Here is a 15,655-nt window from a genome sequence, read left to right on the forward strand (position 1 = left end):
TCCCAGATCCTTTTCTGCAGAACTGCCACTTAACCAGTCAGTCTCCAGCCTGTAGCAGTGCATGGGATTCTTCCATCCTAAGTTCAGGACTCTGCACCTGTCCTTGTTGAACCTCATCAGATTTCTTTTGGCCCAATCCTCCAATTTGTCTATGTCACACTGGACCCTATCCCTACCCTCCAGTGTATCTACCTCTCCTCCCAGCTTAGTGCCATCATCTTAGTGTCTTTCACTTTCATTTGATTGGATGAATCTATTTTAAATGGCAGAAAAGCCTTCCAGTTTCCAACAGCTGCTAATCAGAACTGATACGGTCTCCTATGACATCCTCCACTCAGCTGCACTTGTATTCCACTTGATTTGTAGCTAGCATAGCTCAATCCATCCTTCTTTGGGCTTATAACTGCTAAAATGTAGAGCCAGGGAAATGCAGTGTTAGACGTTCTACAGCAGTGCAGTTTCAGATTCCCCACCATCATCTTTACTGTATCTAGATATGAAGCCACTTGCCCTGAAAAAATTCCAACTGGCATAAAATGTAGCAGCCCAGCTACTTAGCAAAGCAGATGCCACGAACAAATGCTCTGCACTGGCTCCCCAATGAATATAAAAGAGAGTCCAGGTTCTGTGGCCTGATATCCAAAGTCCTTCACGGGATTGGCCTAGCATCTCCTTCCACGGCCATGATCTCCCATGACAGCTATATCCTAGTGGAACAATGAAATTATTAGCCGATAGACAGAGACTCTTGCAGTTTTATCTCTTGCAGAATTAATTTCTGCAAGAGATAAAACTGAGCAAAAGTCATCTCTTTAACTCAACTTCCCCTCCCCCCCCATAAAGTAATCAAGCTATTTCTCTTATAAGAGGCACAGATGCTATGAGGATGGAGTGCATGTACCCAGAACCACCCGCGACACTGTTCTTGCCCCATTAGGCATTGAGATCTCAACTCAGAATTCCAATGGGTGGCAGAGACTCCAGGAACTGTGGGATAGCTACCCACAGCTACCAACAGTGCAACGCTCCGCAAGTCGGTACTGTGGACGCAGTCCGCTGACTTACTGCACTTAGAGCATTGTCTGTGGGGACACACACAATTTACTATATAAAAACGATTTCTGAAAAAATGACGTCTATAAATTCGACCTAATTTCATAGTGTAGACATTCCCTTAGTAGATTGATAAAATAGGCAGATATCTGGAGGCTGTAGCCAGTTAATGGAAATATCTGTATACTATTTCCGTGAGAAAGAGAACAAGGTTGGTAGCAATGGTGAGGAAGTTTAATAATGAAAAAAGCTTCATTTCCTGGCATGTGACCTAATTCTAATTTTGACTTTCTTTAAACAGTAATTTTACTAGGTGAGAAAGAGAACAAGGTTGGTAGCAACGGTGAGGAAGTTTAATAATGAAAAATGCTTCATTTCCTGGCATGTGACCTAATTCTAATTTTGACTTTCTTTAAACAGTAATTTTACTAGGTATCAGTGTAGCCTGGACAATATTTCTTCTCTCAGTGTAGCCAGTTCCCGCACTCTGGGCTCTGTGAGATGTTGTTATATTAGCATGCACTGCCATGGTGAGTCATTACTTTTGAAAGTATCATACAGAGCTAATTTCTGTTGTTTAAATAGAGCCAGACCACTGTTAGGCTTGGAAGCCTCAAGATTCCTGGCATGAACAGCCTGTGATTTAAAACAAGGATTTAAAATGTTTACCTGCAAATGGTCTCCATTCTTTCCTGTATCACTGCGGGGAACTTCTGCATTCTCAGGGTATTCACATTTGTGTTATCTACTGACCTTCCCCCCTATCGGAGAAAGCAGTATGATGTACTCTTAGTCAGCAGGTTCCTGCATCATGCTTCTCTTATATATGCTGAAGGAGCACGCTCTGATTTTTGTGCAGTCATGTGTGGTTACTATGTATGCAGTTGGGTATCCTCCTGCTGGATGTGTTGGGAATTGGACTTTTATTTATTTATGTTGTATATTCAGGGATGGGAAAACTTACTAGACCCCTAGTAACTGGAAGATTAAAAGCTACTGGCAAGAGGTAGTTTTGACAGATGAAGGTGGTGAGAATGAGAGTTCCAGAAGCTTGGCTCTCCTCACCCACCATTACCAGCCACTGGACCCTGAGTAGGGAGGGGATGTATATTTCCTCTCAGCCTCTGAGTGACATGTGACTTGTACATTTGAAGATCCCTTCTATGCTATTTTTTTAAAAGGGACGAGGAGTTTTATTCTCCAGCCCATGCAGAATCTCCTGGCTGCTGCAATCCAGGTTAGACTCTGGCTGTGATACACAAGCATTTAATGGAACTCCCTACCTCACATGTCCTTCCTCTTCGCTGATTGGGCCACTGAGCACATATTCCCTTCTCTGGCTTTTTACCCTCAGACTTGTTCATTTAGCTTTCTCTGAATTGAATTAAGACATGTTTGCAGATGATACCAAACTGGGAGGGATTGCAACTGCTTTGGAGGACAGGGTCAAAATTCAAAATGATCTGGACAAGTTGGAGAAATGGTCTGAGGTAAACAGGATGAAGATCAATAAAGATAAATGCAAAGTGCTCCACTTAGGAAGGAACAATCAGTTTCACACATACAGAATGGGAGGAGACTGTCTAGGAAGGAGTATGGCAGAAAGAGATCTAGGGGTCATAGTGGACCACAAGCTTAATATGAGTCAACAGTGTGATACTGTTGCAAAAAAAGCAAACGTGATTCTGGGATGCATTAACAGGTGTGTTGTAAACAAGACACGAGAAGTCATTCTTCCGCTTTACTCTGCGCTGGTTAGGCCCCAACTGGAGTATTGTGTCCAGTTCTGGGCACCGCATTTCAAGAAAGATGTGGAGAAATTGGAGAGGGTCCAGAGAAGAGCAACAAGAATGATTAAAGGTCTTGAGAACATGACCTATGAAGGAAGGCTGAAGGAATTGGGTTTGTTTAGTTTGGAAAAGAGAAGACTGAGAGGGGACATGATAGCAGTTTTCAGGTATCTAAAAGGGTGTCATCAGGAGGAGGGAGAAAACTTGTTCACCTTAGCCTCCAATGATAGAACAAGAAGCAATGGGCTTAAACTGCAGCAAGGGAGATTTAGGTTGGACATTAGGAAAAAGTTCCTAACTGTCAGGGTAGTTAAACACTGGAATAGATTGCCTAGGGAAGTTGTGGAATCTCCATCTCTGGAGATATTTAAGAGTAGGTTAGATAAATGTCTATCAGGGATGGTCTAGACAGTATTTGGTCCTGCCATGAGGGCAGGGGACTGGACTCGATGACCTCTCGAGGTCCCTTCCAGTCCTAGAGTCTATGAGTCTATGAGTCTATGTATTTGACCCATGCAGCTTCTCTCTCCATGTCCTTGTGGGTTTGAGCCTCCTGTCCTTCTACAAGCCCCTGACTCGCCTCTGAGCTGACGTGCAGAGACACAATTCTCAACTAGTGTGAGAAAAAAAATGGAGACTGCAATAACCCAATGTTATACGTGCCCAATCTTTTTGCTCTCCCATTGCTTTGTGAATGGGACCATGTAGCCAAAGATTGATCTGTGCCATGTGTTATTTGTTAATGCTAACTTTACCCTAATGTATGATGACAGGGTGTGGGCATGTCTCACTGTACACTGTATGTAGCATTTATCCCAGGGAGAGATGATGTGAAGGAAAAGAAAGCTGCGGTTCATCTCTGATTCATGGCACACTGTCAAATTAAAGAAAAGAGAAAGAGGGCCAGATTCTCCCTTCCAGCTCACACATGCTGCTCCCATTGAAGTCAGCAGGACAAATTCTGCTGCTTTTCTGAGACTCCTGTTGCTCTGCTGTGTGACATAGGGCTGTGCAGTTTGAGTGAGGGCAGAATTGGACCCAAGGAGAGTTCTGTGCATGTAACTGGGGATGGAGTTGGACCTAAAGTGTATTTATTCATCTGCTAACCCTTTAACTGGATCACAGAAAACATGGTACCAAATTCTGGCCCATTGGTTTCTCTCTCATTAAGGGACCTGGAAGTACGTAGAGCTCCAGCCAGCAATTTGATGGTCCAGAGAGTAGTTCAGACACCTGTCAAGAATAGATGGGCCCAGAACATGCTGTTCACAAGTCCAGGGGTGTTTTTATTCCAGGCTCCAGTCTGGAACAATCTCTGGTCAAAGTACATGCTGGGGATTTATCCAGTTCATGCTGAGTCTGTCAGGCTGTGGTTGATACCTTTGCTCATTACATTGTGCTGTCTTCTTACCATTTCAGTTTGGAGCAAAGTCACTGAATATATATGAAAACATGGTGCAGGTTGATAAAATTATTAAATCAGCAGCTATCTCTGTGTGCATTAGACAGAAAACGTGTCACTGTTCTGATCTTAAAAAAAAAAAAAAAAAAAAAAAGCAGCCATTGAGCATATTCTGCAGCTTTGGAAAGACTTGCCCCAGTCACATTCAGATCGTAGTTTCTCAAAGCTGCCTTACTGAGAAAGTAATGTGCAATTCATCATCAGGAGGAATAGGATTAGTTTCATACTATCTGGGAAGCAGTGGGGAGTTTGCTTAACTAATTTCAATCAAAAGTCTCCAGCGTTAATCGTGTGTGCTCTTTTGCCGAGGTCCATTGTGCACGTGTGCTTGATTATTCTCTACTTCGATTTTATCCTTATCTTCAAGCAATGTTTTAAAGTGTATGTAGTATGAGCTCAAGGATGTACCCTGGCAGAGAGCAGCTATCCCATGCTCATGCCCACAGAACCTTTATACTAATGCCAGTAATGCCTTTACACACAGCATCCTGTGATGTCTTTCCAGCTAAAGAGAGAATATTTAAATAAAGATGATACAAAGAGTTTGAAGCTAAGCGTCTAACAGACTCTGATCTCCTCCTGCAGTGTGTCTATATTATCTGCATGTGAAAATGCAGTCGATTCTATGTTAATGGGCTGTGAGGTCACACTGACTGCCTTCTTACCCTGCTGAAAGCAGAGCTGCTCCTCCAGAGGAGACTAATGGCCCCAATCCTCAGCTGTGCTGGGACTGCTTTGCACCACTCTGGCTGTGCAAAGCAACCCTACACCCTGATCTGGATAGTGGAGGATTCTCTCTGCATGAAGGGATACTTGGATGGGGTAGAGTCATGGTGGCAGCGCCTATCTCACCCCTGCTTTCTGCCCCCAGGACATCCCTGTGATCTCCTAATGAGGCTGTTGACAGCTGGCATAAATTAGCACAACCCATAAAGTGCTCTAATTTACAATGAGCCTGGCACCAGGACAGAGCACAAAGGACAACTTTGCCCAATCAGTTCAACTCTATCCTGAGCAGCTCTGAACATTCTCGACTAGGTCAGGAATAGCAACACTGATGGGAAAGGAGATACAGGAAAAGCACTTGAGTTGTACAAAGGTTGGAAACGGTAGATTCAAACAGTGACACACAACAAAATTCCAGAATGTGATGTGCTTGCTCCATAATAGCACATTCTTCCTAGGAAATTCAGCAGGCATTAGAAATAAATCTGAACCAAAATGCAGTGTTGCTATTAAGCATGGCCTCTTACCAAACTAATAACATACAGCCTGGGTTCTGATTGGTGGAAAACTGATCATAAATAACCTGCACATTAGTGATTTTTCCAGGGCGTTATGAGCTCACACCACAGCTGCATATACATTTTTCAAAATATATAAATGGAATTATACATGAAATCTTTTTAGAATGCTAGTCATCTCTGTGGTCATTCATTCCTGCAATTAATGACCAATTTTTCAGAGAAAATGAACTAACAAACTGACAGCGGCTCATAATGAATCATATGGTGGGGAGGGCTGTGTAAATAAACCAATCACAGTCAAAAAATTTACTTGCTTCTGATGGTTAGAGTAACCAGACATCCCGTTTTTAAAGGGACAGTCCTGTATTTAAGCCCTCCTGCAGGTGTCCTGACTTTTTCTTAAAAACGGGCAAATTGTCCCATATTTTCTATCTCCCCCCCATCACTACTGGTGGATCATGTTGCTGGCCAGATCCTTGCTCGTCCGCTGCCTGCCCACCAGCAGTGATTGGCAGCGGGGGTTGGAGGGGGTTTCCAGTGGCTGGTAATGGGGTTGGGTGTACAAGGCTGGTGGTGGGGCGAAAATGCAGCGCATGGGGCCAACCCCTCCCCCTGCTGGTCCATCAGCGCAGTCACCGCTGCATGAAGACTCTCTGCCAGTAGGGCCCTGCTCCATCCTGTTTCCGGCCGTCTCTGGCTGTGAGCTGCAGCGGCTGGTGACTGCAGGAAGGCGCCAGGCAGCAGCCAGTTCTGTGTCCCTTCTGTTGCCCACCCATCAACTCTTTATGTGCTCCTCCTATTGCTGTTCTCTCCCTGCTTTGCCCATTTTTCCCTCCAGCCCCTGCTGCTGGTCCTCCATATGCCCCCCCCCCCCCCGTGGGACTTGTCCCGCTCGCAGCCCTGTGCAGAGAACCATCCCGTGGTCAGAGCACTGAGCACACCAGCAGCCTGGCCGGCAGGCTCCTTCCCTCCCCTACTGACTATGGCTGGGCTGGTGCCATGGGAAAACCCAAGACCCTCTGGCTTGGGGCACTGGCCAGGAGATGCTGAGACCTGCATGTGCCAAAGCCCTGCACAGCACTGGCACAGGGAAGACTTTGCCCCTCAGCTAAGCTCTGGAGTGGTGGGGGGAGGGGGCGAGAGGGGGGTGAAATTTCCAGCCTGTTCATGTCCCAAACCTGCAGGCTCAACAGCAGCTCCGGGGCAGGGGCTTGGCATCCTCTTCATGGCCCAGCCCTGGGTCTTGCCTCCAGGGAGCGTGGGACTGCTCCATCCCCTAGGCACCCTCCCCTGCTGAGCCACCTCTCTGGCCAGCTTCGCTGAAGCCCCTGCAGTCAGGTTCCCTGGCGCTGGTGCACAATGCAGCCTGGGGGCTTAACCCATTCCTGCCTGCGCTGTAGCTGGCGGGGCCAGAAGGCAGCTGGGTTATGTCAGTGGCAGTGGGTTATGTCACATGCCAGGTCATCCTCCCCGCCTCCCCCACCATCCCCTGTGACTGGAAGCAGCTCCCATCCCTTCCCTCCCACAGTGTTAAAAAGTTGCTGCTGGCCACATTCTGGTGTGAGCCCTGGCAGAAATTTTTTGTGGTGGTGGTGAACATGTGACCTTGCATTCCTCCTCTCCCCTCCCCACCCCAGCATATTGCCTCAGGAAGACACGGTACCAGGAGAGGCGGGTCTGTCCCAGAGGCCCAGCAGGAATGGAGAGCAGAGAGCGCTGAGCAGGGAGGGTTCGATCGATCAGTCAGTCACCCCAGCTGTGTGAGAGAGGTGTATGGGAGTGTGTGTGTCACGTTTCCCTCTGTGTGAAGCCTGAAGCCTTAAAGATAAGAAGATAAATAAAAAGAATCCAACTATGCAGCGTTTCTTTTTAACAGAGGCTCAATCAACTTGATGTTAGTTCGAACATTTGTACTGCATAGTTCTGATTGATTGCCGTTGAACTCACTTGAATATGAGTAATTTTACCAGGTGTCCTATATTCCGCATAGGGAAATATGGTCACCCTACTGATGGTCCAATGGGTTAACAGATTTAAAAAAAAAATTAGGTGAGAGCTTTTATATGACCTCCTGAGGTCCCTTCCAACCCTGATATTCTATGCTCTGCCACAATGGTTCCTGACTGTAGTAGGTCTGGCATTTAATGGCATTTGTGAATGAGATCTCCAAAGATAGACATTTCAGGAAAATGTAGACTATGGATTTCTGCCATCCTTGAAGTAAAAATCAGCAGGAAAAGGGTGAAGGTGTGTCTGTATGCATAATATTCCACTTCCTAGTTGAGATGCCAGTGGCAGTCAGTCACAAGTGCACTTATGTTATGAAAGGGTGGACAGAATGGGTGAAGATGGCTGGTAGTGGTGACAGGGCCTTAAGCTAAAACAACAAACTGTCCATTTCAAAAATGAATGTGTGGCTAGTGTATTGTATATGCAACCCTTCCTGCCCCAGAGTGCCTCTAGGGTGTTGTAAGGACATAAGAGACCGGATTGATTCTAGAGTTCCCAGTAAGTTTTATAGGGAAGATAGTGGGGTTCACTGGTTACTGCTCTAACAGTGGCTTTGTCATGTGTTGCAATATTAGTTGAGTGAAGTATTTGCACTTTTGGATCAGAATGTTACAGAGGGATCAATAACTTTCACCAACAAATGAATCATTAACTTTCAGTAAATAATAGTCCTCTTACCTTTTTTTTTTAACCAAAGGTTACAGAAGGTAACAGTTGAGGCAGGTGGGACTCCTGCAGGTAGTCAACCCATTCCAGTAAAGTTCTAATTTATTTTATTAACTCTAATTTCATACTTAGCCCCAGCATCAACATTTTCTTACTATTTTGTTTACAGTGCAGTTGGATAGGTCTCTCTGGGCTTGGCTACACTGGAGAGTTGCAGCGCTGGTAGTGGCTTTACAGCGCTGCAACTCACCATCCACACTTGCAAGGCACATATAGCGCTGTATCTCCCTGGCTACAGCACTGGTTGTACTCCACCTCGGCCTGGGGAATTAACGACTATAGCGCTGCTGATGCAGCGCTGCTCCGCCAGTGTGGCCACCAAAAGCGCTGTTATTGGCCTCCAGAGGTATTCGGAGGTATCCCAGAATGCCTGTTCAGCCACTCTGCTCATCAGTTCGAACGCTACTGCCCTGGCCTCAGGTGACTCGCCCTTTAAATGCCCCGGGAATTTAAAAAATCCCCTTCCTGTTTGCTCAGCCAGGTGTGGAGTGCAATCAGTGAGTCTTTCCAGGTGACCATGGCTCCACGTGGCAAACAAGCCCCAACAGGGAGCAATGGCAAGTTGCTGGACCTCATCGGTGTTTGGGGCGAGGAAGCTGTGCAGTCCCAGCTGTGCTCCAGCTGTAGGAATTACGATACCTATGGGCAGATATCAAGGGCCATGCTGGAAAGGGACCATGACTGGGACGCGCTGCAGTGCAGGGTTAAAGTGAAGGCGCTGCGGAGTGCCTATCGCAAAGCCCGCGAGGGAAACCACCGCTCCGATGCTGCCCCCACGACCTGCCATTTTTACAAAGAGCTGGATGCGATACTTGGGAGTGACCCCTCCCACCACTCTGAAGACCACGATGGACACTTCAGAGCAGGAGGAGGAGGAAGAAATCGAGAGTGAGGGTACTGGGGTGGGGGGAGACACCCCGGAGTCCCAGGAGGCATGCAGCCAAGAACTCTTCTCAAGCCAGGAGGAAGGTAGCCAGTCTCAGCAGCCGGTACTTGGTGGAGGACAAACAAAGGAGCGGGTTCCCGGTAAGCGGCTTTTATTTTCATGATGGAAATTTTTCGGGAGAGGAGGGAGGGTTAGGGCAGCATGCGTGCATGCCTAGATGCGGAATAGTGCATTGATGTGGTCTATCACATCGTGGTAATCGGCCTCGGTAATCTCTTCAGAAGTTTCAGTCAGAGCGTGGGCAATGCGCTTGCGCAAGTTTATTGGGAGAGCCACTGTGGTCCTTGTCCCAGTCAGGCTAACGCGTCCGCGCCACTGTGCCACGAGGGGTGGGGGCGACCATTGCACACAGACAAGCTGCATAGGGGCCAGGGTGGAATCCGCATTGCTGTAGAAGACCCTACCGCGTTTCCCAGGTGACCCATAGCAGCGAGAGATCTTCCAGGATCAACTCCTGTGGAAAATGTTGGGATAGTGTTCAGTGTAGGTGCCCCTGGCAGCTGTTTGCTTTTCCCAACGCACAGAAACCCCGAGAACAGTAGAGCCCTGAAGCAATCAGTCCCGCTTACTCACCTTTTCGGGGCTCCCGTGGGTTATGTGCACTCTGTGGGATGGGAAAATTATGCTATTGTGAAGACTGTTATACTCCTTAACTGTGTGGGAATAACTGTCTGGTATAAACAATGCTGCCTCTGTTAAGTGTTGCATTTTTTGCCTTTACAGAAGCAACCTTGAGATCTCGGCTGCCCGTGTTATCAACCTCTCAAAGACTACAAAACCTCCGGAAGAAGCTGTGAAAAAGGAAAGAAGACATGCTGCAAGCAGTTATGCAGCACTCTGTCACAGAGAATCAAAACGTGCAGGACTGGAGGGAAAGGGAAAGCAGGATCCGCCAGAAAAATGCAGCGGACAGGAAGAAAAGCACAAAACAGCTGATAAGTATCCTGGCGTGCCAAGCGGACTCTATCCAGGCGCTCGCAGCCATGCAGGCACAGCACTACCGCGCCCGCCCCCTCGTCCCAAGCTCTTTCCCTTGTGCCCCAATGTCAGCTCCAAACCCCCTTCCCCAGCATCCAGGTTCTTACTACCACCACCTGTACATTCACCAACCAGCCGTGAGAACTACGACCCTTACCCTCTGCACTCAACCCCCATCACCATGCAGTATAGGCATCCTGAAGTGCAGCAGTCATTGCACAGCACTCCAGACAGGACATATTCAAACCTGTGGCTGTACAGTTTCCCACCACACCCCCCTGCCCTTTTAGGTTCCCAAAATGTTGTGTGTCTGTCAATAAAGTAATTTTCTTTTCAGTAAATGAATTCTTGGCTTTGAAAACAGTTTTTATTATTGCAGAAAGTCAAAGATACCTTAGCCCAGGAAAGAAACAGGCACTGCAACTCAGCTTAGGAAACACAGATTCCTACTAACATTGTAACCACTGCACTTCACTCTCGTGCAAGGCACCAAACATTACTGTTGGTTTTCAGCCTCAAATTCCTCCCTCAAGGCATCCCTAATCCTTGAAGCCCTGTGCTGGGCCTCTCTAGTAGCCCTGCTCTCTGGCTGTGCAAATTCAGCCTCCAGGCGTTGAACCTCGGAGGTCCATGCCTGACTGAATCTTTCACCCTTCCCTTCACAAATATTATAGAGGGTACAGCATGTGGATATAACCACGGGAATGCTACTTTCCGCCAAGTCTAGCTTCCCATATAGAGATCACCAGCACCCCTTTAAACGGCCAAAAGCACACTCCACAGGCATTTGCCACCGGCTCAGCCTGTAGTTGAACCGGTCCTTGCTCCTGTCAATGTTTCCTGTAGATGGTTTCATGAGCCACTGCATCAACGGGTAAGCCAGGTCTCCAAAGATCACAATGGGCATTTCGACGTCCCTTACTGTGATCTTCCGGTCTGGGAAAAAAGTCCCGGCCTGCAGCTTCCTGAACAGGGCACTGTTCCGAAAGATGCGTGCATCATGCACCTTTCCGGGCCAGCCTGAGTAAATGTCAGTGAAACGCCCACGGTGATCCACAAGCACCTGGAGAACCATAGAGAAATACTCCTTCCGATTAATGTACTCAGATGCTAGGTGGGGTGGTGCCAGAATAGGAATATGCGTCCCATCTATCGCCCCTCCACAGTTAGGGAAACCCATTTGTGCAAAGCCATCCACAATGTCCTGCACATTCCCCAGAGTGACAGTTCTTCTTAGCAGGATGCGGTTAATGGCCCTGCAAACTTGCATCAACACAATTCCAACGGTTGATTTTTCCCACTCCAAACTGGTTCCCAACCAATCAGTAGCTGTCTGGAGTTGCAGCTTCCAGATTGCAATAGCCACCCGCTTCTCCACCGGCAGGGCAGCTCTCAATCTTGTGTCCTTGCGCCACAGGGTTGGGACGAGCTCCTCACACAGGCCCATGAAAGTGGCTTTTCTCATCCGAAAGTTTTACAGCCGCTGCTCGTCATCCCAGACTTCCATGACGATGTGATCTCACCACTCAGTGCTTGTTTCTCGAGCCCAAAAGCAGCGTTCCATGGTGCTGAGCATTTCCATGAATGCCACAAGCAATTTCGTGTCGTACACATCACTCAACTCGCTCTCATTGTCTGACTCCTCATCACTTTGGATCTTAAGGAATAGCTCAACTGCCAAACATGATGTGCTGGCGAGACTCGTCAGCATATTCCTCAGCAGTTCGGGCTCCATTTCCCGCAGAAATCACGCTGCACAGAAACCGTTGAGAGAGTCAAGATGGCGCCAAACGTGGACGGAAAAACAGGGATTTCTGGGATGTGAAGCGATGTATCATGGGGCGTTGGGACAGGAAGCAGAATGACCTGCACCCTCCGCCCCCTTCCCACAACCTACAGCGCCAGAATGGGAAGAGGTGCTCTGTGGGATAACTGCCCATAATGCACCACTCCCAACACCACTGCAAATGTGGCCACACTGCAGCGCTTTCCCTACACAGCTGTACGAAGACAGCTTTAACTCCGAGCGCTGCACACCTGCAAGTGTAGCCAAACCCCCTGGAAGAGTTTTGGTATCACAGGTTTAATTCAGGGCATTGATACTTGATGGTGTTAAAAGGATATTGTCAGGTACTTTAGTACCAAAACCAAAAACTCTTTGGAGATATATGGGGAGGCCAGAAAAACTGGTGTGTGCAATGCAGCCTCCATCTCCTTTCTTACTGGAGTCCCAAACCAGATACCAGCAATCTTACAGCAGATGGTGTGTTGTCTGCTTTCTCCATTTTCCTAGTTACTTGTAATTTGTTTTTAATATTTCTCTCTACTGTGTGGTTGCTCAGAATAGTCAATGTGCTAAGTCTTTCTAAAACCAAATAAAGACTAACCTGAACCACTGAACTCTTTCCTATTTTACCTTGGTATTCCCTGCCCTCTGTTAAGTTCAGTTTCTTCAAGCTGAGATGTGAGATTTTCTCCTCCTGGTGGTTTGAATTGATATCATCTTTGCAAAGCTTTCTCAATACAAGGAGAGAAAAATCTGGATGATTAGAGCACTGATTCTACAAACAGTTGTGCAGGTCCTTTACTTTAAGAGTATGAGGAGTTGCATTGAAGCCAATAAGATTTAAAGTTACCCATAGGTGTAAATGTTTGCAGGATCAGGGCCTTAACCAGCGTACAAGTAGCTTAATGATAAAATACGCTTTTGCTTTAGTTATCTTCTATGTTCTCTAAAGCAATTTCAAAATGACATTGACATTATTAATTTACACTGCACAATTAGAGGTAATGGGTAAGGAAATATCTTTTATTGGGCCAACTTCTGCTGGTGAGAGAGACAAGCTTTTGAGCTACACAGAGCACTTCCTCAACTCCGAAAGCTTGTCTCTCTCACCAACAGAAGTTGGTCCAATAAAAGATATTACCTCACCCACTTTGTCTCTCTAATATCTTGGGACCAACATGGATACAGCTACACTGCGTGCTGCACAGTTAAATCAGGCCAGCCATGGACCAATGGACATATCAAGAAAACAAAAACTGTATGAAATAAGGAGGTAATTTTGTACCAGTGTTTTATATATTCCTTATTAAAGATGCAGAGACAAATTAATCTCTGGTGTAAATGGCCACAAATCCGTTAAAATAAAGCATGCCAGAGATTAATTCAATCTAGTTTCAAGAGTTTTAGGGGACACATTTGACCTACCTTAAAACTGTTACGATCTCATCAGGAAAAGTATCTGAACATTGGAAATTTGCCAGTTCTATGTAATCAGCCACCTATCCATGAGAAAACTAACCACACTCTTTGTAGAATCTACCCAAATCACAAATCTTTCTCTGAGGTCTGCAGCAGCAATGACTGACTGGCATTGCCACAGCTATGCTGAGATCTTTAGGGTAAAATCCTGACACCACTGAAGTCAATGGCAGAACTCCCAGCCAGGTTTGCACCCTTAGGTCTGTCTTCAGTGGTAGACATATGGGTGCTAGTTCTGAACAAGCTAGCTTGCTAAAAATAGAAGTGTAGCTGCTGCAATAGTCACTAAGTAGCCTGAGTAGAATCCCATCTGAAACCCCAGATTACAGGGGGTAGATGCCTTGCCTTTTGTTTTGTAAAATGCCCAGCATGCAGGGGCTAAGTATTACTAAATGACAGAAAGTTAAAAAACATTACATATGACTGACCAATGTCATTTTGACTGAGCTCCTTATGGACTTCAGCTCACTATTGATATGGTGATTACTTTATTGGAGAGAAAAAAAAAACACTTTTTTTTCTAGGATACTGACCAAATTGTTTGTTTTTATTGGTAATGCTGAATGTAACATGCTGCGTTAAGATCACTTACCTTGTATAGAAGACCTCCGCTGTTTTTCTTTGAAAGTCTGAATTCTTTCCAGCGGGCATTCAGATTTCCTGTCCCTTCTCATTTTCACCTGTCTCCAGGGGATTTCTGTGCTGTTCGGCCAGCCTAGCTCTTCATACTTTGTTTCACCAGCTACGCTAGGATTTTCTGCCTTTTATTTTTGATTGGTTTTCATGTAGTCATTTCACTCAAGATGCCTGCCACCAATTTTGGTGTCTAAATTCTATTCAGGAACGTTCATTCATTGTTTTAGGGCTTGATGAGGGTACAATAAGTGTTTACAAATCAATACCCAGCAGCTGCTTTTTAGAACTGCTGAGGATTCTGATGTTAAGTCTTTCTTCTTCTTCCTAGGTATTTGTATAAAGTGTGGAAAGGGCGTATATGGAGCGAGCCAGGCTTGCCAAGCAATGGGTAACCTCTACCATACCAACTGCTTCACGTGCTGCTCCTGTGGTAAGTCAGATCTACAGTGTCTAGTGGCTTCCTTCCACTGTATGGATTCTTTTAACATCTAACATACAGCGTAAGGCCCGATCTTTCATTCCTTACTGAGGCAAAATTCCCATTCACGTCACAAGCTTCAAGGCTGGTGATTAATGACACTGAGCATGCTCCATCTTCAAGCATCCAACTGCACTTTCTTAAGCAAGAGGATGTAAATCTAATACTTCGTTGACATTAAGTGTTACGTTTTCAAAGGGGCTTCAGCCTGGCCTCTATGGTACTTGGTGTACATAAATCACTTTTTGTGGAGCTTTATGTGCATTATAATTTTTGCACACAAACAATAGAATTGATACAGGCAAAATTCATTTTATGCACTGCAAATGTTTGTGCATTCAAGCATGTACATGCACACATGATAATGCACAAAAATTGCACATGCAAGTTTGAATGTGCAGAATGGAAGACCACATGTTGAAAATTCAGCTCTAAAACTGCTACAGCATTTGGTGGTGGTTGTTTTTTAATTCTTTCCTCCAGAACTTTCCACGCTCCTTCCAATAGCTTGTAAGATTTCTCTTTGAATCTGCAGGCATGTCAAAGGAATGGTCTCTACCAATGTTCCCTCTAATTTTTGACAGGCCGCGTGTGGAAAAAATTTCTTCTGTGCAAATTTTTGACAGGTCGTGTGTGCAAAAAATTTCCTATGTGAAAATTGTTGTGCTTCTGTGCAAATTTTTGTGCGCGTGGTGTTTCACCATGTGCGTGGGGTTTAGGATCTGTGTACGTGCACACACGCGCACAACTTAGAGGGAACAGTGGTCTCTACACACTGTATGTGATTTTTAGCAAAAAAAAAAGCATGGCTTTGCTACTGAGAAACTCTGCTGTTTTCAATTCATGGTGACACATTGATGTATTTTAACAAGAAGGATATTCTACTTGGTCTGAAGACATCATGAATGTTAGAAAATAGAGCCAAAACTCTTAGAAGTGAGTGCCTAAAGTTAGGCAATGAGATCCGTATTTAGGCACCTCAGTGGCCGGTGTTTAAGAAGTGCTAAGCACACACAGATTCCCATTGATTTCAATAGGACCTGCCAGTCATCAACTCTGACAAT

General features: G+C 45.9%; 1 protein-coding gene across 1 annotated transcript in view; it reads left to right on the top strand.

The window, feature by feature from the left end:
• WTIP (WT1 interacting protein) overlaps positions 1-15,655 on the top strand; it is a 120,568-nt gene that overhangs the window by 40,323 nt on the left and 64,590 nt on the right. Inside the window, exon 2 of the mRNA XM_050922819.1 lies at positions 14,442-14,543. Coding sequence (XP_050778776.1) covers positions 14,442-14,543 — 102 coding nt within the window. The remainder of the gene's footprint in view (positions 1-14,441; positions 14,544-15,655) is intronic.

This window comes from Gopherus flavomarginatus, chromosome 14, assembly GCF_025201925.1.
Source record: "Gopherus flavomarginatus isolate rGopFla2 chromosome 14, rGopFla2.mat.asm, whole genome shotgun sequence".
Taxonomy (NCBI): Eukaryota; Metazoa; Chordata; order Testudines; family Testudinidae; genus Gopherus; species Gopherus flavomarginatus.